Consider the following 26601-nt stretch of genomic DNA (forward strand, 5'->3'; position numbering starts at 1 on the left):
CTAAGAATTATTAACTCTTTTTTCATTTTAATTTAAACTGTATTTTATCACATTATTGCATAGACATTATAGAAGTCTGACAGGCTCCAGGAGTAAGACATAAACGTGCCCTGCTGGCCAAAGGAAAAAGACAAAGTCTGGACAGAACATTTGGCACTGGGAATGAGAAAGGCCATGCCCCCTGACTCCAGCAGTTCAGTTAGGAAGTAGTACATTTTTAAACAAATGAGAGTATTGAGTTTTGTTTTATTTTCAAATTAAAGAACATGGTTTTATTGCCAGGCACTTACGCTGTTTTGCGTTTATGACAGTATAGAAGTAAAAGTACTAAAATGATGTTTCCAGTACTGAATGGCATTAGAAAATTTCTAGCATACGAGAGAATGTGTAAATTCTGTACAATCAATGGGTACATTTACTGTTAAATGGCTATCAAGATGTGGCTGCTGTTCCCATGTCTTCCATTTTTTCTTGTTTTTTAATCTGTGCATCAGTACAGCTGGGAGGTAGTTTACACATTTTGCAAAAATATATGTTTCAATTTAAGTAAGAAGGAATGCATGCAAATAATTTAAAGTCTATTTTTGACTATTAATTTCTCTTCTAGGGAGAAGAATATGTAAAAAAAACGAAATAGCAACATAACCAATGAATATAATTATTAAATAATTATATTATTTTAGCAGACTATAGTTGGAATTGTGTTGTGAAACACCTTCTGAGCCTTATGCAACTCCATTGGTCCACACTGCAATAGGCAATATAGGCATCTCTTATAAAACTATACTTCCCAAAGGAAAAAGAGTGGAGAGGCATGAGAAAATGTAGTTCTTTGTGAAAGTAGGACTAATGCTTTCCTTAAAGACATACAATGTGATAATGCATCACATCTTCATCAAAGTGATTGGTTATAACTCATAATGATTTTTTTTTTCTTTTTTTAAAGGTTTTTTTTTTTTCTGACCCTTTTACCACTGGCGTATGTAGATTAAAGATGTGAACCATCATCTCCTATATCTTTTAACTAAAAGAGTCTGTAACATTCCCTTTAAGTTATGTGTCTAATCTTGCTCTGAAAGATTCTATTAAGGCCACCTATCTCTTTCTGTTGACTATTATAGCCAACTTCTGTACTTATTTTAGAGAATTCATTCAGCCTAAAACATGGGCTTAAGTACTCCAGTTATATGCTTTTTTTTCCCCCAAGAATGCTGTCTTTAAGTGCCTCCTGAATTAGATGGTAAATGAATGGGAGGATTGGAGATTTCAATTTTGCACTTAAATGTTTTACAAGTCTTATTTTAGATACATAAGACCTTACATTGACTGTGATCTGTAGCTCCATGTGACATTTTAATTAAAAACTATAGCACTTCACAAAATATTTTTCCATGTATTACATGAATTAATAAGTAATTAATTTTGAGTTCTAAAAAAAATCAAGGATGAGGAAGGGCTATTTAAAGAAGATATTTTTATTCAAAGGCGATTGGGTTATGGATTCAACTTTATCAATGTTTTGAAAGAAAACACAAGGTTATTCATGATAAAACTGCACTATAAACAAATATGAAATATTTTTCCTCACGTTAAACAAATGGTAAAGTTTTGCAATATCCTTTAAAGAGTAATATAAAAGTGTAAAGGATGATGATAGAATATTATTAACATATGTTCCATATACAATACGATGCTAGAGTGAAAAGAACAGAGTTACAAGCAGAATATCAAGTAAGCATAGGGACTATCTTGTCCAGAAATAATGGTGCCACTTTCCAAAAATGGGGGGGGTGGTAAATCTGAGGAGCATATGGAAGATACAGAATAATTGCTTGATAAAATAACTTCTGTGCAGTCTTTATATAACAAATATGAATATGACTTACTCTACTAAATGATAATATTAGCATATTTAGTCCTAATCTTACTGCCTGATGATACAGGTTTTTAAAACTCATTATGATATCTTCTGCTGGCCAGCTACAATGTGCTATTATCTTGCATAAGAATAGAGAAAGAAAATACTTTAAAGGACATAAAAACATAAGACAATATATGTTTTTTCTCTCTTCTCATTAGGGTTGACCTACACTTTTTGCACTCCTAGAAAAAGACATTTAAGATACCAAATCCATATTCTCCCTATATCCTTTTAGTTTACTAATTTAAATGAACTTTAACAAACAATTTCTGAGATGCAATTTGAAATGTTTATCAGTGGGAAAACACATTGTTTTGTTCTTAGAAATCTAGATTCTTAGATTTCTAGACAAGCTACAATCTCTGTTCTCTTTGAAAATTATTTTCACGCTCGCTGTATTTTGTATTGGTTCATTGAGTGTTGTAGTGTTAGTATTAGAGATTTTTCTAGCTATATTTCATTCTTTTTATTACTATTTTTTATTAGTTAACTGTTGGCATTTGGGATAATCCTACTGATATCTTAGCAAGATAAACATGGAGCATTTAACTTGGTCTTCTACAGCACCTATTTTTGGGATCCTTTTTGTAGTAATAAATCAGAAATGAGAAGAATAAAGTGTATAAATTAAAGTTAAACTGAGAGGATGGATAAGAAAGGTAACCACTTTGTCATTCACCTTTGAGAAATAATCTTCTAGCCTCCTCACTTGATAAGAAATGGAATCAATATCACAAGTCATTCTATTTTGTTATCCTGGCCTGTAATAAAGCTCTCTGGTTTTTTATGTCATGAAATTAAAGGCTTTCCTTCATGTTTAATAAGCTGCTTCACCTTTTCCTAATCAAATAAATGCTATGTGGGATTTCTCTGGTTTTGGAACACCCAGAGAAGTTAATTTCTTTTCCTGAATGAAAGCAACACAAGAAGCTACGGCGAGTGTCTTTGTTAGCTAGCACTACAGCACTTCAGCATTAATACTTCAGCAGGACCCTTCCAAAGCCTGTGAAATTTTATGTTCAGGAGCTGCCAAGCAGAATCTTTAACACTAAGTGGTTTTAGAGACCTTTAGAAACCTAGGCACCTAATTTCAAAGTTCAACAGTTTTTGTTTTCATACAGATCATACACCTCTTCCTTTCTTTCTTTCTTCCTTTCTTCCTAATCCTAGGTGAAGTTTTTTGAGTCAGATGCCTTAGCCTGATTTTGATTTCTTCCACAGCAGTTTTGTGGTGATGTATCTGCAGTGACTTATTGTCCCTCTTTTCTCACTAATTAAGCTTTGAATGAAAGTTGTCAGCTAAAGAAAGAATGCCTTAAAAAATCCTCATTAATGGTTTAATCATTTATTTTAATAATTTTAAAATATTAATTACAAAGGAATAGCAGTGTTGTGATAGAATGTAGACCTATATATTATACAACTAAGAGATTTCAACTGAAAAAAGTTAACATTCAATTAGTTTAGCAGCAATCTGTATATGATACATCTTAAAGGCATAACAAACACAAAACGACACTTCCAATTATTTTAAGTGTATATAGAGTGACATCTATATAGATAGGATAAATAGGAACATGAGACTGGGTAGAAGTTGCAAAAAGGAATTTTAAGTATATCAGATGTTTTTACTATATGACACATTATTGATACATGTTTATAAAACTACATGAGCTTATCAGCTTGATTTTCAGTTTTTTGAGGAATGAGGCTATTTTGCATAGTTTTATGAAAATTTCAGAAAAAATTATTCTATATCTCTCTTATGTTCAATGATATATTTTTTCTGATTAAAAACAGTATTCAGTTAAACTGTGGGCAGGATTTGAATATATCTCTTCTGATGAAAATGTGATTAAAGAGAAATGGATTCAAGTAATAAACTGGTACACTTTGTAATACTAGTTTCAGTTAGCAATCAGAGGTCTTAAAGGAAAACACAAATAAGTATTCTATATCTAGGACTTTTTAAAAATATCATATAAATTTGTTGGATTACCTTCCATGACAATTAAATCATATAGAAAAAATAAAATTGCTTTATATTCAGATGTATTTTTTAACCCTAAAAGAGATTAAATGCCTGATTAAATGCTTTCGCTTTACATGTGAGAACATCACTGGGTTTCCTCTAGTTTGATGGTGATTAAAAACAGCTATTCAGTATTGAGAGAGTTTTTTCCTGATCTAACACAAAATGAAGACATCTTTGGAGTTGTAAAAGGACTTCAGAATAATATATAATATTCCTGAGTAGTGATATAGATGCAGCACCAAAGGGCATAGCAGCCTTGTATCTTTTTTATTTCTTATTCCTTTTTACTCCCTAGAGAAACAGTTTCCTAAAAGAATATTGAACACACATGAGGTCTATATTAGGAGTAGTTTAGATTTTTATAGTACAAATTAGCATTTTCGATGTTTTCTTAGATGAAGTGAGAGTAGACAAATATTTGTTCTGTTTGAATTAACATGCAGGAAGAGAAAATAATATCTAGTTTGTAATGACATGAAGATAAAGTCATTCTTTCTTTTCTCTGTCGCCCTGTCCAGATAGTTTTAATTCAGTAGTTTTATCTTCATTTCCTAACTCAAAGAAGTCATTCCTCTGTTCTCTGTTAGTAACATGTCTGTAATTCAGAATGTATATTTGTCCTGGTTTCTTTGCATGTGAATCCTACCTTCCAAGCCTACCCGCAGGCATCTACATTGCACAGCTCCAAACAGCTGAGGCCTGAATGCATGCATCTCCATTGTGTGTGCAGTCGTGTACATTTATAGCTATGATTTCTGACTAACAAGCAGGTTCCTTAGTGTTCTGACTGAGCATGCAGAGTTTTCTCAGTCTTTCAGGTAGCACGCTACTTGCTTTGTCGAAAATTCTTTTCTGTACATTAAAGCTCAGTCTAGCACTGCTGAAAGAGTTATTATGACATATAAATGTTTTTGCAATAAGGAAAACAAATGGCTATAAGGTCGCTGATAGTTGGAATTTGGCAGTGAGTCTGAGAGGGAAATCAATGGAAGAATTAAATCACTTTTCTAGCCATGGCCAGTATTCTTAGAAGTTCAGATCAAAACATTTATACAGAAGATTGCACATACTTCAGAAGGCTGAGAGAAATAAGAGATCTGGTAGTGTCTCACAAAAGAAAGTTGACACTGCTTCAGAGGAATAGGTTGGGTTGTCTGTGCAGTTGTCCCATGGAAATCTGACAATTAATATGTCACCCATAAATGACTCATAAAAAAAGGTTTATGAATATTTGTGTGTAAGATGTGGAAAATAGGTCTGTGATTCCACAGTATTGAAGACACCTGGTATTTCTCTGTTTGTTCCCTTCAAGTAATAAAATCATCATGACAGTGTCTCTGCTATTATTATCTTTAGATGTTCTTGCTTTTCCAGTGTTGCCAAAATATATTGGTAGGAATTTGTTGCATCTGAGTTATGAAATACGTTACTTGAATCCTCACCAGTCTAGTACACTCAAAAATATTGGTATGGGCAAAAGGAACATGCCATAGATGCAAAGCCAAGACTTTAATGTTATTCCAAAGAAAATCTTAACAGTCTAATCAAAGAATTATTATTAGTCCAGTTACAGTGATATTAATTTTTAAAATTAGGTAATGCTAGAATGATATACAGACAAATATCTAATATCTACCCTTTCTCTGATGTACACTCACTCCTCCAGTACCTATATGGTCTTAAGGTCAATGGTCTCAGTCTGGGAGAAAGGCTACAAGAAGTTCATTCTATACAGAAAACCTATTTGTTATCACTATCTTTTATTCAGAATTTTATATATATATACACACACATAAAATATTGTGTTACATCACACAGTTGTACAAAGCTAAAATGAAGTAGCAAGTAGTTACCTGATCATTAGATAATTGCCATTACAAGTTAATTACTTGCCATTACAAGTCTCTGGACTGCCAGAACAAGTCCAGAAAAAACCTGACAGAGTCTGTGGCCTGTTTTGTTAGCTTAACACAAAGGCCTGTTATTAACAGTACACCACTGTACTTACTGGGCTACATGGCTAAGGTTTTACTTGTTAAGGGCTTTTTATCCTTTCCATATCTTTTCTGTATTCAGATCTGTATTGATTTCATTGGATTCATAGTAGTAATAGAGAAATGTTCAGTACCCTTTCAAGCTTCTCATATGGACTAAGGGAATTATCATACTGAAAGTTTCTCTCAAAAACATGAAGCAGCATATTTTGTTTGTCTACTGGCATTAAAAATTGCCCCACTTCTATGTTCTGTATAACCATAGTTTGATATTTTTGGCCACCTGATGTACTGTTATCAAATTTTCGTATATTAGTTTTTCCTAGAGAGATCAAAGATATACTATTTCTGATTTAATTAATTGGAAAAAATCCTGGAACCTGGGGGAAGATAAGAACAGTTAGACTAGGTGGCTGTTCATAGTGCTGTTTTTTATAAACATTTGAACCTAGGAAGACAATAGGAGATGTCAAATTGCTAGAAGTCCTAAACTGATAGAATTTTTCCAGTCTAGTTGTACAGTTCCCTCCCTTTATGCTAAAGAAGAGTTGTGGGTTTATTGTTTGGTTTGGTTTGGTTTGGTTTGGTTTGGTTTGGTTTTTTGCTTGGTGAGTAGTATCAGGGCCATCAGTAGACAGGGAAAACAATAATTTAAAAAAAGCTGGTAAATGGTAGTGTTGAGGCTGGAAGCTTGCCCTTCAAGGAATCTCACTGAAGATCTGTGTTAGTGTTGTGAAAACAAATCTCAGAGATTGACTGATCATATAAGAGAAAATGAGTGTGCCTGTAATGTTTAGCTAAAATGCAGGTACTTGCCAACAGCAGAATGAATTCAAACACCCCTGCCCTGCCGCAGCAAAATAGCATTTTGCAAATATATTCATTTTTTATACTGAATTGTTAAAAATTTGAAAATTTCTGAGATTTCATGGGCATTTTTTTTAATAATTGTAAGGCTGGTGGTTGCCACCAAGAGCACTATGGCTAGAACTTCAGGACTTTTCTTCTAGATTCTTCCCGTAAGTGACATGAGATCTGTGGTATATGGCTGTCTGGCACCCGTTAGGTCATTCAGTTATCTATCTTAAGCTAGTAAACTAAGCCTCTGGTCTACACAGTTCTATTCCCATTCAGAAGACAAATTTGTTGGCTTTATGCTCTGTGATGAAAGGATGACATGGTTAAAATTCTTGTATACTGAGGCTGAAGATGGGCATCCCCAAGTTTATAACTGACATTGTTGTCCTTGAGGTAGATGGATTTCAGGTTTATAATATGAACTTTCACAATACAAGCTTCTCTGCACCATGTAACGCTTCCTATACTCATGAGCCTTTTCAAGGTATTTTCATCCCCATATAGACTTCCACTGCTTCATTCTAGATCATGGTATTTGAAGTCAGCCATCCCTACTTCTCTAAGCCAAACAGTTACACCAAGCAGGGCTTGGTATATATATGCTGTGAACAGTTGTGGATATTCATACAACAAAGGGATTAAATAGTTATCAATCAAATTGTAGTATAGACATGTTGAACAGAGAGGAGATGAGCAGAATGCACAGATTTAAAACTGTAGTCTGGCAATGGAGGACTGTCCGCACACAGCAAAAATATGCATACTTTTGGAAGCCATCCCCATTCTAATCATATTCTCCATTGTGTAGCAGGTGATTTGAAATACATTAAAGAGCTTAATCTGTGTATGCGAGAAAGTTAGATTAATTTCTGCTCACGAGATCATAGTAGAAGCTTGTCATGTAGTCATGCTCTAAGATTTCACTCCTGTGCAATCAGGTTGTCCTAATGATATACCATAGCTGTCTTGGCATAACATACGTAGCTGTAAATAAATTACTAACTAGGTTCAGGCACCTTTGGGTGGATCTTTAAAAATGTTTACTGTCCTTCCGAGCACAATGTTGTATTTGGAATTAGGTGTGAATGGGCATGGGAGCCCATAGTATGGTATTCATTAATTTGTAAATCAGCATGTGGTCTACTGTTAGCATTTGAAAGTTTAGAAGACTTGATTATATGCTTTTCCATTTAAAAAATCTGTGTTTCTTCATACCTGTCATTCAAAGTGCAATATAATAACTTCATTAGAGTGATTTGTTTATTCAAACTAAAGCTATTTTTGTCTTGTGTGAAATATAGCCTGTTATTTCTGTTTAATTTTCTGTCTCCTGTGATTTTTAAGGATCTTTAGAGAAAGCCTAGTATCAGCTGTGTGTATTGCTTATTCTATTAGAGTTTTGTTATCTGTGACACTTTTTTTTTTTTCCCCCGAGACAATTTATTGATCTGTCATGGCTAACAATGATATAAGAGGACTTAGACTATCTTTACTGAGATACAATCAATCTGCATTCTTTGTAGAGTATTAGAGAATAATGGAGGCAAAATAAAAAATGTATGCAATCAATAACAACATTAATAAATCTATCAAAAATATAATCAACTCAAAATATATTTAAGTATAAAACTTCTATCAGAAAAATCCTATATCTTAACTAGAACTTAAAGGATTTTCCACTTGTCACTGTATTAGTCTCAGGAAGTGTATTTCAATGTAGTAAGCATACTTGTCAAAGCAGTCTTTTAGCTGCAAATATGGAGTACTGTGGAGAGAACAGACTTGATTTCTGAGACCAGGCCATCTGAGCATGGCATAAATGTAGGGGATTAGGGAACAGTAAAAAATGGGCTCAAGTCACATTTTCATCATAGAACTATCAGAGCTGATAGACATTGCCAGCTGCCGTTGGCCTGTACATGCAACCAGGAATCGGAGAGATAGAACTTCATTTTCTTTAGCTTGTTTCCTTTGTTGGGCACTAAAGGGCTGTAGTTCAGTAGCAGATGCCGTTCTGTTCTAAGATGGGAAGATGTGCTAAATGCATCATACTAGCTAGTACTGATATGGATGAAGAAAGTGAAGTGGTTAAAGCCTCCTTAACCTGTCCTATAAATCCAGTGATTATTAAAAGGATTCCTCCAAAAAGGGCTACTCATCAACTAGCCAGATGATCCTTCTACCCCAATGGTATAGCAGCTTTAAACCATATGGGAAATGTGACATCCTTCTGCATTTCTCAGTCCTTCTTCCTTTTTCCATTTTCCTTTTTTCCTTTTCCCTTTTCCCTTTTCCTTTTTCCTTTTCCTTTTCCATCACTTGTTGAAAGGTGAAAAAGAAATGAAGAGGGTCTGAAGGAGAATCATAGGAACTCTGACAATAATAACATAAGTTTTATGGTAAGAGCTAATGAGAAAAGTTCCAGAGCTAGACTGAGTGCCGACAGATGAGATTAAGGTCTCACTCTAATGAGTGAGACTCATTAGTTTGCACTAATGGCCATATGTCTACTCAGATCCGTGCTTGCATCCATAATCAGTCAATTCCCCCAAACTGAGACTCAAAAGAGAGCACATTATTACATATTTGCTACTTTTGAATTAAATCAACAACCTTTTCATGGCATTGATTTGCCTACAGATTTCATTCAGTAAGTGTATGCTAATTTGTCTCCATCTTCATTTTACTTGTCATAAGAATAATCAGCATACAAACTGCAACTGAAGTACCATTAAACATGGCTAAAAACTGTCAGAAATAAAGTATAATGGTTTTGGGGTAGTGAAAGAACAATCAGCTTTTTTTTTTTTTTCCCAGAACTGTGTTCCAGTTCAGTTAGGTTCAGTTGTATGGAAACATGCAAGCTTTGCTTGCTTGTTTATTTGTTTCTTAATCTTGAATGCAAGCAAAGGGTGCCCCGTTTTAAATGTGTGCTAACTTAGTTTCAAGAATTCTGTATAAAATCAATATTCCCAGTAGATTTTGATGGATTTTAAGAAATGAAACCTAAAGACATCAAGATAAATTATTTCTTAGAAATATCAATACTTTCTGTCTCTGAGAAGCAACCAACCAAGGAAAAATGCTGTCTTTAAGACCTAGATTGTCTTGTCCTGTAGAGCTTTTAGAATTTGGGAGCATTTTGATATTCCATTTGTAACATGAAAAAGTATGTTTCTCCTACTAATTTTTCATTTGTTTTCTTTTCAGCTCCTTGTGGCTATAATGTGACTGCTCAGAATGGTACAGTTTATTCCCCAGGATTTCCAGATGAATACCCAAATTCCAAGGACTGTACTTGGTTAATTATTGTACCTCCGGGCCATGGGATTTATATCAACTTTACCTTACTCCAAACTGAACCTGTGAATGACTACATTGCAGTTTGGTATGCAATTTTTCAAAACAAAAGTGATTTTTTTCTGATTGATTTATCAGATCTCACTGTCCCAAGCTACAGCTTTTGCTTAGTATTGCTCTTTAGGTTGTCATATGTGCTGAAGAACAGCATAAAACAAGTTCTACGATTATATGAAAAAATAATATTATACATCACTGTCTGAACTCTTTAAGAATATTGTTCCAAAAGTACTTTGAAACTCAAACTCAGTTATCAATCGGATCTTCTTTGAGCTCTCTGTTTTCTAAGTGAGGCCATGTGAGGTCAAAGTGATGTGATAATCTGCATTATGTTGAATTATGTGTTCCATGAACATATGAGGCAATACATGTTAGTTGTAGCAAAACTTTCTGACATCTTTAGGCATTAACTAGTTCAGGAATTAATTAAGATTTTCTTAAATTTTCTTACTATCTTAATATGGCTGATAGACATACTCTCTATATTTCTCAAGCCAGGATTTCAGCCCTTGTACCTCTGTGTCTTTAAGTTTCATATTGTATGTTCCCCTTCTCTGAACTTGTATTTCTTACTCCCCAAACCCATCTCAACTTTGTACCCTCAGCTGGAAGAAGAGGTCTCAGGGCTGTCTAAATTCTTGCATAACAATTTACTGCACTCAAGAGCAGGCACAGATGATGCTGAAGTTGTTACCTACTTTCTCATCTATAGCTAACCCTGGTCCTTACCCCACATAATGTGCAAAGTGACTTCTCTCTCATATATGCTACAGATAGTTCAGCAAAAGGACAGTTTGCTGAATATAGGATGTAACTTACTCCTGTGTGAGTCAGCTGCTCCCATCTCCCAGCTAGTCCACTATTCCTGTACCTGTTGCTGTCTGGGGTGAGTTTTTTCCAGATAGCAATACTAAATTCCATATAATACAGGGAAAATACAGTCAGTTTATAAAGATGCATAACTGTTTATGAACTGCCTTTCAGCTACGTCTGATATTTGCATTACCTATAAATTGAAGTCTAAAATGCATCATAGGTTGTCCTCTCTGGCATGTTAAATAATAATAATAAAAAAGCCTTCACTGGTAAAGATCTAACTGTATCAATGACTTCTCTTTTTGCCTAAGCAATTAAGTCCTAAGATTGTGTCAGCTTTTTTGAACTTGTTTGGCTGAAGTATGTGCTGAATTCCTGAATTGTTATATTCTTTCAATAAAGATTTTAAAACAACTATTTTAGAGCTTATTTCTCTCAGTTCCCAGTTGCCCATGAATTACAAGCATTCTTTCTTCAGAGTTATTTTCTGAGGTGTCAGCGATGGATAGCTCCTGAATTTGCTGTGAGGAGGCTGTTTAGTGTAATTTTGTTTAAGTCATTCATATATATGCCATTCACTTCTGTATGAAAAGTCAAATCTTAATATAAAAGCGCTTTTTTTTCCCTCCCTGCCCCCCCTCCCCCCCCCCCCCGGAATCAGACTTTTAAAATGAAAACCTAAGTAAATTATCAAGTTCTTATTCAATATTCATTACTTTCACTCTTGTTTTCAAGGCAGCAGGAAGAAGAAAATACACTTTTATGCCAAGTCACCTATAGTTTATTTTTTCTTGTTGTCACTAATACCAGAGTAGAAATTGGAAGCCTGAATAATTCTGAAAAACTGTACAAGAGAAAAATAGTTAATTTAAATTACATTTTTAAAAATCCAGTTTGTATGTACAATTTATATACATGACATACATTCTTTTAAAACTGGAACCATAGTTTGTCCGTATGGTGGATTTTTCTTTTTATGAACAGATTATCTTGACAGGTTTGAGATAGACAAAAATTATTTAATGCTTGGCGCTCTAACAATACAACTGAGGTGAACAAATATCCCTCTGATTTAAAGACAGTGAAAAGTCAAAAGCTAACAGTTTTCAGAGAGCTTCTAGATAATCTCCAGCCTTCTAAAATACTTATCACAAAAGCTTTTTTATGCAGTTTAGATTCATTACATGTAATATACAAAACCCCAGAAATACGTGTTGCAGAGCTCAAAAAATTCTTCAGTGATAAAAGCAGGGCTTTTTGTTTATTTATTTATTCTGCCTGTTCAGGCCTGAATGTTCTACGTGATGATACTGAAAATGAATGCAGCCTGACATTACTGGAGTATATTTCTCTTTGGGTGTCTATCCTACTGTTCAGAAACACACAAAAAATTTTTTCCATTTTTTTTCACCCTTTTTTTTTCCTTAGGAGATACCGTTGAGTCTTTGGAATGAATTTAAATGGCAAGAGTAACTTGCAACTTCCACACCTCTGTATGTGTTAGTCATGAGTAAGGACTTGTAGGATCTGGGTCTAAAATGTTAGAACTATGATAAGATTAGAAGAGTTTTCTAGATTTTTTTTTTTCCAGCTGATGTGTACATGAGAATTTTTTTGCAGGAGCAGACAGACAAAATTTCAGTCAGGCAATAAATTTCTTGCCCATGGAAATATAAAAGCTATTGTAATGTACTCCTGGTCTCTCAAAAAATATTAGGCTTTGAAGTTAGAAAGAGTATTCTGTGTTGCTAGAAATAAAAAGAAAACAAACTCATTTGGAATCATTAGGAAGAACATTTTTTACTAAAATTTAACCTGCTCTCCAGAGAAAAAGAGACTGTTAATTTAAATGTTAAGTACATTATTTCTTCAACTGATTTTTTACATTTTCCTTCCTAGGGATGGTCCTGACCATAATTCGCCTCAGCTGGGAGTTTTCAGTGGAACACAGCTCTGGAAACAGCTTACAGTTCCACCAATCAAGTCCTCCTCAAATTTCACAGTGATTTTTCAACGGGAGGATTCTTTGTCCTCAATTTTCATGGTCAGTTTGCTTTATATTATTAACATCTAATTACCACAATCAATTAATGAATTTTAAAAATATTTCTTACCTTTGTGATGTACTGAATGATCTTAAATAAATTTGCCACAATTCATGGATTTGCTACTTTTTTGTAAATAACAGTACAAATTAATTTTTAAAATCACGCATTAAAAAAACCTTAAGAACATTATTTTGTGTCTTTGAATAAACTACGTTCTATCTTTAATGTTAATCATTGCTATCTAATACTAAGCGTTCACTTTTTGAATTATTTTTGCCCATTTATTAGTTAACTTACTTTTAACCTTCTGTAATAAAATTCTTCACCAGCTGACCATGCTAGGGCTCATGGTCAGAAAGGTTAATGGGATGCTGTGGGAGGGTTGAACAACAGCTTTAAGACTGATATCCAGCAAAACACTTTGTTCAAAGTTACAGTCAGGGCTACAGGACAAGCAAATTAAGCATCTAACTCAGAAATGAAATGCTGAATTCTAGTTCTAGTTCTAATTCTGACTAATTCACTCAAATTATGTATATTAAATGGAAGATTGTTAGCCTACTGGACTGTAATTCAAAAAGATAGGGTGAATTAATTCACAAGGACAGGAGGAAATCCCACAGAAAGAGAGTACCTGAAGGTATCTGTTTGCATGGGGAAGTCTTTACAAAACTAGTACTCAGAGTCTGAAATGTTTTTCTTGTCTGTGGTTTTCTCCTAAAAGAAGGAAAATGTTATTGCTGGAAACCTGCTTAGTGTCTATTTCTTAGATGCTTGCTGTTACAAGTGTCTAAGCAGGTTGCAAAGCTTTTTCTCTCAGGTGTTCTCCAGAAAAACTAGTGCTATTAGGTGTATATAATAATAATTATATGTTTGTGTTTGTATATATATATAGCAGGAACACCATACAAATACATAAGTACACAGGAAAACATATATGCTTTCTCCTCCCTGTCCTTGCAAACTCTCTATGGATGAAAAAAACTGAAACTCTCCATGGATGAAAAACTCTCCATGTGGTTTTTTTCTCCTTGTACAATTGCTTTACAGCGATGGGCTATAGAAACTTATGTGGAAGATAAGGGCTGATTCCCAGTATTTTGTGTTTCTTTAACTTCTCAAAACCAGCATGTGGACAGGACTATCAAGTTACCAGGAGAATTTGTGTTCTTGACTGTGATTTAGTTCCATGAAGATGAGAGTTTTTCTGTAGTACGTGCACCCTGATCACAATCTTAAATCTCTGGTTTGGATTTTTTTATCCAGAAATGGCTTCTTCAGCTGTTGTAGACATTCTACTCCATTTTAGAAACATCAGTCATTGTACTGGTCACCTTCCTTATGAGATTGCTCACAATTATTGAAAGAGATTTGAAGAGTAGAGAAGAGATTTTGTTTTAAAGACATTGTGTTTTGGGTTTTTTGTGTAACTTATAAAGTAATAATAATAATTATTATTATTACTGCTTCTTAAAATAAATATATATACCTGTATCCTGAGAAACATTAACTTCAAGTGTACTTAAATTAAGAATGAATATGACATGACAGGTATGTGACAGGTAATTACAGATTTTCCAGGAAATCTAAGTAATCTGTGATTTATAACCATTAGCCCTATCACATGATGCAAAGGCAACCACGTGAAACATCAGCCTTGTAGCTGCAAAAGTCTCCTCACAAAAATTACAACTGCATCCAATCCTCCGATGGATCTATAACTATCTAGGCGTGTAATATATTATCTATATTGATAAAAAATAATTTTTTTTTAGATAATATATAATGTCATGACATTTAACTTGGAAAATGCTGTAACTGAGAGACCATGAGGTTCCATGGAGCTTTGGTGATTTGGGAAATGTGAATAGGAAGTGAATTTTCTGTAAAATAATTATTAACACACCAGTATTTAATATTTTTTTCACTTAAATTTGCAGCTTATCAGCTGAAGAAGTGCCAGCCTCCACCCACAGTTCCACATGCAGATTTGTTTACAGAAGATGATGACTTTGAAATAGGTGAGAAAATAGTTTCTCCTTTTCTTTCTTATGTTTTCACTTGAATTCTAATTAGACTAAACTATTAATATATTTCATCTTCCACCTGAGATTTTGGTGTACTTCTGTTTGAGGGGTTTTTTGGATTTAACTTTTTTGTCAATAACTTTTTCAGGAGATTTTGTGAAGTACAAGTGCCATCCTGGTTTCACCCTTGTTGGACAAGATATATTAACCTGCAAACTGAATGCACAGTTGCAGTTTGAAGGATCCTCTCCATTTTGTGAAGGTAAATATATGCTTGCATGGTCTGCATATCATTAGTATGCATCCTTTTTTATCTTCCTACATATTAAGCATCAAATTTTTGGGCACTGTATTTTTGTTAGTGTTTAAAAGAGAAGTTTCCATTGATTTCTTCAATATCTAAGTGCACACATTTTCAAATTGGTCCCTAAAATTTTTGCACAGACATTCAATTCTTTAGAATCAAAAGACAAGTGGCTTTAACTATTTAATTACACCATTAATAAAACACTGATTTCTAAAATTCATTTATGTTATTTAACATTGTTTCATATCAAACCAAAGATTTCTTTTCACCCCTGAAGAGTTTTAAAAATATGTATTTAAATTAAGCTTTCAAAATAAAATAAGAAATTATTCTCTCTGCTTTCACAAATACGGTAACATTGTATGACACAGTCACATGAAAAATGTGTTCTAAAATAATATGTGAGAAATTTAAATTCATGGAAGCACTAAAAATCTTTCAACTATTCATACTGTGTTTATAATTACAGTATTTCAAACAAAGAATTTAAAAATTTAATATGAATAATGTTTAGGTGTGCATTCATACAAAATTTGCTCATCTTCATGGAAAACAAGTATGTCTTGGAGATTTGTACTCAGTCTTCCAAATTAGGTTTTTCAGCAGATGCTGTTGGTTATTTTTTCTTTAGTTTGGTTTAGTTTGTTAAATAGTGGACAGCAAAAAGTTTTTGAAATGTTGAAAAAGTGATCAAGAAAGCATCTGTAGAATTTTGTCCTGAAGTACCTCAAATTTTTTTCGGGAAAAAGAAGTTACTGATGAGATGCCATCATTGAAATTTTAAGGAAGTCAAAAAGTGATCAGAAGTTCTCATATTAATAACATATTAACCGCGATTAGCTTTGATCTATAATATGTAATTATGGACGGAGCATCTTGCATATCATGAGGTAACAACATCCATATGCCCAACAGGTAACACTGGAAGCAGAGCAATTATTGTGACACTTTATTAATAGCTGGATGTGTACCTTCCTTCCTGTTACCCTGGTTCTCTATTTCCATGATTTAAAAATTAATAAAGGATTCATAGTACAAGCTGCATTAATTTCTTGATGCCATACTATATTTCATGCATTTGTCCATATGACCACCCATACCCAAATAAAGATTTTACCCCTCGCCTTTCTTAACTTGTGCATACAATAATCTGGGATCTGTCATAGATTGAGAGACAGGGACTCCATGTCCCTGTTTTGGGTGGAAAAGATTCAGTATTCATTTTGGGACCCTCACCATAAAATATGCAAAAGTAATGAGAAAATTCTGTATTTCTGTATATTTCTTGATCAGATAACTCAGTACTTACGGATGTTTGATTTTTTTTTTTCCCAATCAGTGTATTTCTCTGTTCCCACTGTGATATTTTAATAAGATGATTGTACTGCAAATCCAGCTTTCAATTTTAAGTTAATAGTAACATCGGTAACTTAACTCTTGACTGTGTCAATTAAAGTGTAAATAAAAAATGAAAGCCTAAAGTAAACTGAACAATTATTGTAAAAACTACAGAGATATTAGGAGCTTCTGATAATGATTAGCCATCTGTTAAGCACAAGGGAGTAGTTTATTTCCAACAATTCTTGCAGATGCTGTGGAAACGTGGCTTTCTCTGAAGGTAGCAACACTTGTTTCTTTACAGTCCTTTGAGACATTGCAGATTGTGGTGGGTAGACCCTGGCTGGACACCAGGTGCCCACCAAAGCCGCTCTACTACTCCCCCTCCTCAAATGGACAGGGGAGAGGAAATATGACGAAAAGCTCGTGGGTCGAGATAAGGACAGGGAGATCACTGAGCAATTACTGTCACGGGCAAAACAGACTCAACTTGGGGAAAAAAAATAATTTCATTTATTACCAGTCAAATAGTAGGATAATGAGAAATAAAACTAAATCTTAAAACACCTTCCCCCCACCCTTTCCTTTGTCCCGGCTCAACTTCACTCCCGATTTTCTCTGCCTCCTCCACCACAGCGGCACAGGGGCACGGGGAATGGGGGTTTGGGTCAGTTCATCACACATTGTTTCTGCCACTCCTTCCTCCTCAGGGGGAGGACTCCTCACACTCTTCCCCTGCTCCAGCATGGGGTCCCTCCCATGGGAGACAGTCCTCCACGAACTTCTCCAACGTGAGTCCTTCCCATGGGCTGCAGTTCTTCACGAACTGCTCCAGCATGGGTCCCTTCTACAGGATGCAGTCCTTCAGGAACAGACTGCTCCAGCGTGGGTCCCCCACGGGGTCACAAGTCCTCTCTCCAAGGGTCCACAGGTCCTGCCAGGAGCCTGCTCCAGCATGGGCTTCCCACAGGGTCACAGCCTCCTTTGGGCATCCACCTGCTCCAGCGTGGGGTCCTCCACGGGCTGCAGGTGGATATCTGCTCCACCGTTCACCTCCATGGGCTGCAGGGGACAGCCTGCCTCACCATGGTCTTCACCACGGGCTGCAGGGGAATCTCTGCTCTGGCTCCTGGAGCACCTCCTCCCCCTCCTTCTTCCCTGACCTTGGTGTCTGCAGAGTTGTTCCTCTCACATCTTCTCACTCCTCTCTTCTGACTGCTGCTGCGTGTGTTTTTTTCCCCTTCTTAAATATGTAATCCCAGAGGCACTACCACCATCACTGATGGGCTCGGCCTTGGCCAGCAGCAGGTCTGTCTTGGAGCTGGCTGGCATTGGCGCTATCGGACATGGGGGAAGCTTCTAGCAGCTTCTCACATAAGCCACCCCTGTAGCCCCCCCGCTACCGAAACCTTGCCATACAAACCCAATATATAGATGAATACTAGCAGCTCTGTACTTCCCTCACAGACTTTGTAGATTTTGTGATTTTCTTCCCTTTCTTGTATTTGTTTAATATATAGGGTAGTTTTGAAAAACAATAAAAAATTTACTAGAATTTTACTATTTTATAAGTTGTTCCTAATTGATTATTAGGAACATCTTTACTACACATGTTTTTTTCATGAAAAGAATTGAATAACACAGTTCCAGTCGAGGACTAGATTACCACCTGTTAACGTCTTTCAGTCTTGTATTCTTTTAACATGAATACAGCAGAACTTTGTTAGAGGGAAGACATCAAAAGAAATAATCTGATAACCAAAAAAAGCCATTGGAGTGATTCAGAGACAGAGGACAATGGAACTGGAGGCATTAGAGTAAAGATTCTGGCACAGTTATTTTGGACAGACACAAGAGAGGAGTTTCTTTAGAAAACCTGGGATGCAGCTGATTTCCTTTCTTCAGAAAAGTTGTATCTTTAAATAAATTTAATTTTCCTTTCTGGAAAATAGAATTACTTGTTTTTATTCTTATCCCAGCCTTTCCAATACCTCTGTCTACATGAATTATCACTATGGAGATAAATGTTGAATTGAATTCCTGTTTTATGATAACACTCTAGCTTATATTTACGAATATTTCTTTTAGATCATATGAAATATTGGTAGATCATTTAAAAGTTGTGTTTTTAACTACCATCTTTATGGTGTTTACTTTTAGATAAATATATGAAAGTACTCATGTTGCACTCTGAAACCCAAAGTGTCTGAAGGGGAGAAATACGTATTTCTGAATCAGACCAGAAATCCGATATACCAGACCATATACCCAGTGTTCTCTCTCTGGCAGTGGCCGGTAATGATTTTCTAGTGAAGGGCATAAGATAGTTGCAAGCATGCATTTACTTAAGGCCTCCACCCAACTGTAGCTAAGCTACTCTTAAGCTAGCAATGTTCTTTGTATTTTGAATCCTGTAGGGCTATTTCTTCAATGGATTTATTCAGTCTCATTTTGAACTCTTGTAAATGCTTTAAACCCACAAAGTTTTGTGCAAGAAGTTGCACAATTTATTTATGTAATATGTGAAGATGTTTCTCTGTCTGCTTTGAACTTGGCACCTGCTCTTTTCACTTCATGTCCTCTAGTTCTTATGGGGAAAGAAACAGTAACGAGTTGTTCTCTATTCACCATATTTATGGCATGTTTCTACAGACCAGAAGATATTTCATACCTTTAATCATTCTTGTCATCCTTCTCAATACCTTTTCCAATTCTACTCTATTTCTTTTGAGGTGATGCAGTATAGAACTGCATTTATACAATACTATCTGATCCTGATAGACTTGAAAAAAATTGCTACTTGCTATGTAATTTGCATTTTGTATTTCAAACTAATTTTTGAACTGCCTTCTTATATTTCTGCATTTTACCTATAGTTTATAGTTGTTTACGTTGTCCTTGGACAGTGGATCAGCTTCACATTTTTTAAGGATGCCAGAAAACTTTTCATTCTCCTGAGCTATACCACTATGTTGTAGTAGGCAAGAAATATGTTTATATGATAGAAGGCCAGGTTCTAGGATACTACATACAAGTCTGATGACATATCTGACAGGCAAGAAAAATCAGTCTCAGTGACCACTTCTACATCATTCTGAATGAACGACCTCCAGAGCAGCTGTAATCGCACCACACCATACTTTTCTTATAGCTCCCTTTCCCTTCCTGTCTGGTCTCTCTGAGGACGCGTTCTCGTAATGCTTGGTACCATGATAACTTGCCAGGTATTTTCTCATGTGCAGAGCCCTAGGCACCCTACAGAACATGCTCTCATTGTGCATGACTTTATGTTTACCTGTAGTTGACCATTTGTGATTTGTGTTTATACACCTGGAGCCTCTGCTCTCATCCTATCCTTATATCCTCTTGCTACAAATTTCTTTCCTTTTTTAATTGCTGTTAGGGAAATGTAGAGATGTAAATTAAAGCATGATGAACATTGCAACAGCAAGAAATATTCCTGTACTGGTCACAAAAAATTGACATACTAGTAAAACAGCTAATTGGCATTCAGTGTAAGGTAGAGATCTCTTTTCTGGCTGTTCAAAACACTTAAATTAGAGAGGTGGTGTGGTAATATTGTCCTAGTGTGGTGATGATATTTATGAATAAAAAGCAAAATCAAAGATGGAGACATCAGAAGTAGTATTAGAGTTAAGAAGCTTAGTCAGGCCTTTCCCAAAACAATCGAATCAGATTTCTCCAAAAGCCAGGTTAGGTAAACTGTTAGTGTCACTTTTCTTGTGACACTGCCCTACCACACACAATTACATACGACTGTGTAACATAAAGATCTTTGTTGTTTCCTGTTGTTTTTCTGTAAGCATTGCCTGTATGTATGAATTTATGCAAACTAACAAATAACAGTACTCGGAATTTACATGTGCAACAATATGATTAAAAATGAATGTAAAATAGATCGCTTATGTCCTCCAATATGCCTAAAGCAGTTTTTTTTAATATTTATTCCTGTTATCATTCCAAACCCTTTTACAATAGCTACTTTTAAAATTCATGGGATATACTTATAAATAAATGATAATTAAATATTTTCCAGGGCTCAAGTGTCTAATTCGGTGTTTTGCAGCTCAGATTTTCTTGATTGGTAAACTTCACATCAATTCCTAAACTTCTAAATGTGTAGGGAGCTGAGTCACCCTGTAACTTTAGATGACAGAAGAGAGTCCAGAAGGTATCAAATATAATACTGAAGAATGTAATGTTAATGTGTTAATTGATTCACAAATAGAAGAAACAATATTAACAGTGGAATATGTATGCCTCAACTAAAGCAATTTGTGTGACTTTGTATTTAGGAGTATTCTGTTTTGAAACACCATGCTAAAGGTGAGAGCTAATATTATAGAACAAAAGGGTCCAAACTGCAGATTTTTGTTTTCACCTGTTGTGTGTGTGATACCAAGAAAATAGCACTGTGGAGTTCATTTTTATTCAAATGATAAATATTAGTTATTCGTGGTATAGGAAAATGGATGTGCTTTTCGTTTTATAGAGCAAGGTGAAGCAGTCTCACTGTCTCAGTATCTCAATTTTTTGTCTTTTAAAATGTTCAAGTCTAGCTTCCACCCTAGAGATTAAGTTATGTAATCAGCAGCTAAGCTGTACTGGGGGGAAGTTGGTGAGTAATTCTTTATGGTGGAGAAAGACAGTCAGCAAAGGCTGCCAAGATGAACGTTGCCAATTTGCCACGTAACCCCGCGATGCAGCCAACCTCCCAAACTGCAAAGAAGCAATACACTGTCTGCCTTCCCATGTCCCTGAACTACTCCAGAACTGTTCCTCATAAGTCCCTGTGGTATGTCTTCTGTGAATGGCTGAGGTTGGAAGGGACCTCTTTCCCAATGACTCTTAGCCATAGGAAGTGAATCTTGGCCATAGGAAGCATTAGAGCTATAGCTTGCTGTATAAGGAGATTTGCCCACTTCTTCTCTAGCACAGGAGAGGTACTGAGCTATTCACAGCTTAGCAAGACATAAGAGTTTAATTTTTACTTGAATTTTCTGCCCTAAGAATATGCTGAGGGAGGCCTCACAAGACACTATTTTTGTCTCAGTACCACAGAAAAATATCCTCTTTCACCCTTTGCGTTACTATTTGTGCTGATTTGTATTAGAGAGGTGCATTTTTTTCACATAAACAGTACTTCCTTTCGGAAATTCTTCTCTTAGTAAAGTTTTGAAGTCCACTAAGTGAATACAATAGAATATATGAAGGAAATAATTCCTACAGCAATCCTGCATTGATCTGTTTCTTATGTTGCGTACATGTGATGATTTGTTCAAGAAAGTTCTCTAACCTTTTAGCTGTTGATTTTTAATACTCACCCACCAAAGAAATGTTCTTAATTACAAAGCAACATCATACTTTTCCTCAATTACGAGAGACGGGCATGAGGAAACATCTGCAAAAGGCAAATTTTCCCTGTGGTAAATAAATTAGTTTCAGGTCCCTTCTTAAGAATCAGCTGCAAGGAATGAGAAAGCTAGCAGCAGTCTTTCTCTATTATTGATAACTTTACCTGCTTTTGAAAAAATGATTTTTTGTTGTTATTTTTTCAAACCTATCAAACAAGCTATTTCCTTGCCTTTTTTTCTGCTTCTCTTTTTGTCTCTGATGTCCTTTACAAGAAAAAATAGATGATCTAAGAGCAAAGCAGGTGAAAGAAAAAGGCAGAAAAAGTAATTTCTGTGGGGTTTTTATCTGTTTTTTTTTCTCCCTGCAATTTCCCAGTCCTGTCTCTTTTTCTTTTTGCAGACCATTCTTACAGTGGCTAATTCTCATGTGGAGCATTTTCAGAGGTTTCTGAGACACTCACAGTCAAGGTGTCTGTGCTTTCTTGAATGTGATTGTCTTTCTTCCTATTCTATGACAGTTCTTTTTCCCAAAGGAAACTAGCAATTTTCACTTCTCTGAATTGGTGACTTTCCTCTATTTTTTCACTGCATTTCCTTCCCTGGCTCCATTTCTTTCATATGCTTGCAGTGAGTTTCTTGAGTTAGTGAAGAATATCTCAACACTTTATGACAATGTTCTGTGGATCACTGTAAACTGATCTCAGGCTTTTCAAACTGTAATTTTGAATCTTATTCTTACTTGAAAATCCTCCATCCCAGCTTCTGAAAACTTCATTTACTGCAGTAAGTAAATACAAGTTCATGCCGCCTGTTCTTAAGAAGATACTTATAGTGCACCTCTTTGCAAATGATACCCGTGGGAACTTAACTGAAAGAGCACCCATATAAAGGGCTGTGATAATAACCTTTTAGATTAACCCAACTGTAAACTTTTCTGGAAGGATGTACCATCTCAGTTTCCATTTTATGAGATCACCTGGCTTTAGTTTTGTCTGGACTGTATCTGTGTAACATCCAGGTTTTGTTTGCAGGCCCCAAATCTAAACGACCAGTAAATAATCTGTTTCACAAGTAATTTGACCAATGGTCATTTCCATAACTCCCTAAGATGCTGAGGAAAAGCAGGCAACAAAAGGCAGTTGTATACTTACCATCTCTGCTGTTAGTTTTTAGATATGGCATGTTTACTAAAAACCACTCCAGAGGTACTTGCTACAGTCCCATATCTTCCTTTCAAATGTCCTGTGCTTTGCAACTATTTTTTTGTCATGTTTAGTTGATCGTAGCCATTTCTGAAAGAAAGCCATCTTCTTTTCTTAAAAATAGTCTTGTAGCATAAGCAAGTGATACTACAGGGTAAAGCAGGTTGTGGAACTGTGTCATGTCAGCTACTCTTCATCACTGATGAGCACTTTTACTGCATATCTGACAGCAAATGCCATGTAGCTAGCCAAACTTCTGCTCAGGAATATGTCTCATGTATTTAACTAAGGGAAAATAGTTATCATTATTTATCTGACAATATGTTTCTGCCCAATGTTGTTCAATGACAATTTGCTGGTTTACTTGTACTTTGTGGAGATTCATGAGTCAGAGCACTTGTTGACTGTATTTTCTCAAGTTATTCTTCTCTTATTCTGAAGAATATAGGAAGTCAAAGTAACAGTGTGTTTCGTTTTAAGATAATGAGAAAGAGAAGCTACTGTCATTAAATACGTGCAACGCTGTATTCTTACACAGAAGCTCATGTGAAATTTCTGGGTGTAATTTGGCTACAGGTGTTTCTATCTCAAGAGGCAATCCCTGAATTAAAATTGTCAAAAGGATTCTTACTACTTTATATACCATTACCCCATAGGCTTTCCCTCTCTTAGGATGTCTTCTATGAAAAATAGCTTTGCCTGTTAGAGATACTGTCTGCTACAGCCAGTGCTGTCAAATGATAGCAGAAAGGGACACATGCCAAGGAAAAATTAGTTGCTTGCCGTTTTTTCCTCAGCTTACATGTTGTTCTCCCTGCTTGGTGGTGTATTCTCACTTACATATTACATCGCTCCTTCTCACAGGCTGACATTTATCTCTCTGACTGAAGAAATTTTTTAGCTGAACAACATGAGGGGAAGGAGAGAAATAGAGGGTTTCAAAAATCTAATATTTCTTCCTGCATTTACTGGCATGATGGTGCTACACATTCTCCAGTCTATTAGAGCAGAATGAAGAAGAAAAGGTTATGACAAAAATGAGTAATAAGTAGTTTTTACTTTTTCATGCTTTCCTCCCTTCTTATATCCCTAAATAATCAGAGTGGCTTTTAGATAAGTGATTTATAATTTATGCTATAGTATAAAAAAATCACAACTGAAGAAAAATCACCCTCAATTTTGTTCTGAAGGCTCAACCTATGAGTCAGATCTAGGGAAGTCTTCGAACAGTCAGAAAAGAACTGTTTTGATTTTTAATTTCCTTTTTCTAGACTTTGGTGCCATTAAGAAATTGGTAGTCCTCAGAAAATGAGTTTGTAAGTTAAGTTTCAAATTCATATCTTTCTCACTTTAATGTATCATTATTTAAAATATTCTAAAGAATCTGGGACAGTGAATGGAACATTATATTGTCCAACTCAGGCATGTACACTTTCTCTTACCTTCCACGTGCAAGTCTGGAAAACTGTATCTAGGCTAGAGAAAGGACAGGAATAAGCCAGCTTCTCAAAGGTAAAGGTCTATGCACTATTTAGGAAACTGATGGTGAATTTATATGTGAATTAATTGATAAAATTCTTATTTTGTTTGCATTGTTGCTTCTGGTGGAGGGTTCAGATTTGTCCCCAGTGTATGGAACAGAAGGTAAAGACTGGACATCTTTTATAAAATGTAATTTCCTTCTCTACCAGTATGCTTAATTTCTCTGAGAGGACAATTAAAGATAAGTCCTGACACTGTTTTCCAAAAGTTTACAGCAAAATTCTTCTTGGCTACAGCTGAACCTGAATTTCACCTCCAAGTTTGTAAAAGGCCAACTGAGGGAAATGGTCCAGTTTTTAATGTTTGTTTCAGATAGTTATGTGAGTTTTTTCCCCTGTAACATATTTCTTCCCCTGATCATTTTTCCTCTGTTGTTATGTTTTTCACCTTTCCTATAACCTTTAATTTATGCAAGTACTTGAGTACTGTGCTAGACAGTTTCCAGGAGCTCATTTCTGTCAAGAAGTATTTGTGAATCTTACACAAAAAACATTGTTAAAATGCACATATATTATGAAACTGCGGACAAAATATATCAGACTTCAACAGCAAACAGCCATGAAGAAATCAGTCCTGCATGAGAGGCAAGATATTAAAGAAAAACTGTGACTAACAAAAGAATTTCGTAATCAAAACCAGTATTTAGGATATAAAACTTTCAGCATTTTAATATAGTATACTCCTTGTCATATGCAGAGATCATAAACACCTATGAATACCAGGTGAAACTGTTTGTAAAATATTATGAGTTCAGAGTTTAAATAACAAGGGAAGTGGTTGCTGAGGTCTTACTTGGATGACTTGGAGTATTCTGTATCCAAAATAAACCCTTTGTCTGCACAAAACATGTATGCTTTCAAATGATCTGGCGTGCCTAGAAGTTCCAATATGCTGTCATGTTCATGTAACAGACTTCATTCTTAAAGGTGGGTGAGTTTTTTTAAGACCTCAAATAGAAGACAGCTACCAGGTTTCCAAACAAAAAGTTTTAGCAGGACTTTTACCTCACCTGTGTGAATGATCACACCAGCATATGTGAATCCCTCGACTGTAAACCCTTTGGGCTGTGACATATTTCTGGATGAATGTTTTACTATAATTAGGATCCTATTTCATAAATGCAAGGTTTATAAAGGTGGTCCTGTTTTTGTTTGTGCTAAAGGGAACTTTATTGTTCCTTCCATCTAGAATATGATTTTAACATGTTTTCATTTAGAAACTGAACCGGAAGCATACATATCTCTGAAAAATAATACTATCTTTTTCATGGAAAGGAAACACTTTATTTCATTGCGATTCTTGTTGTTCTTCTTGTTGTGTCCTTTTTAGCACAATGTCCAGTGAATGAAATCCGTACAGAATCATCAGGAGTGATCCTCAGTCCAGGTTACCCAGGCACCTATCCCAACTCTCAGACCTGTTCTTGGACTATAAAGGTTGAGCCAGGATATAACATCTCCATCTTTGTAGAAATGTTTCAAAGTGAAAAGCAATTTGATGAGCTGGAGGTATTTGATGGTGAGAGAGATTTAAATTCTATCTAACCACAAAAGAACAAATATTGGGTCGAGTGGGGCTTTGTTTCCAATTGTTGGTTTCATAATGCAGTGATACATCTGAAACTTAAACAATAGTCCAGTATTTCTATTACTTTTGCCTTAAATGTAAATCTGTTAGCCAATGAAAGTTTTTATAGATGCATTCAAAACAAAGAAGCTTTTAAATTTTCTTAGGTATTGTTAGAGGAGGAGCAGTAGCAGCTGCAGTATCCCTATGAA

The 26601-nt window shown here is 35.3% G+C and overlaps 1 protein-coding gene across 1 annotated transcript in view; it reads left to right on the forward strand.

The window, feature by feature from the left end:
* The window catches only part of CSMD1 (CUB and Sushi multiple domains 1), a 1238313-nt gene that overhangs the window by 1094563 nt on the left and 117149 nt on the right, over positions 1 to 26601 (forward strand). Inside the window, 6 exon segments of the mRNA XM_050893357.1 lie at positions 10019 to 10196; positions 12884 to 12924; positions 12927 to 13028; positions 14973 to 15053; positions 15208 to 15321; positions 26153 to 26341. Of these exon segments, the coding sequence (XP_050749314.1) occupies positions 10019 to 10196; positions 12884 to 12924; positions 12927 to 13028; positions 14973 to 15053; positions 15208 to 15321; positions 26153 to 26341 (705 nt within the window).

Source organism: Gymnogyps californianus, chromosome 3, assembly GCF_018139145.2.
Source record: "Gymnogyps californianus isolate 813 chromosome 3, ASM1813914v2, whole genome shotgun sequence".
Taxonomy (NCBI): domain Eukaryota; kingdom Metazoa; phylum Chordata; class Aves; order Accipitriformes; family Cathartidae; genus Gymnogyps; species Gymnogyps californianus.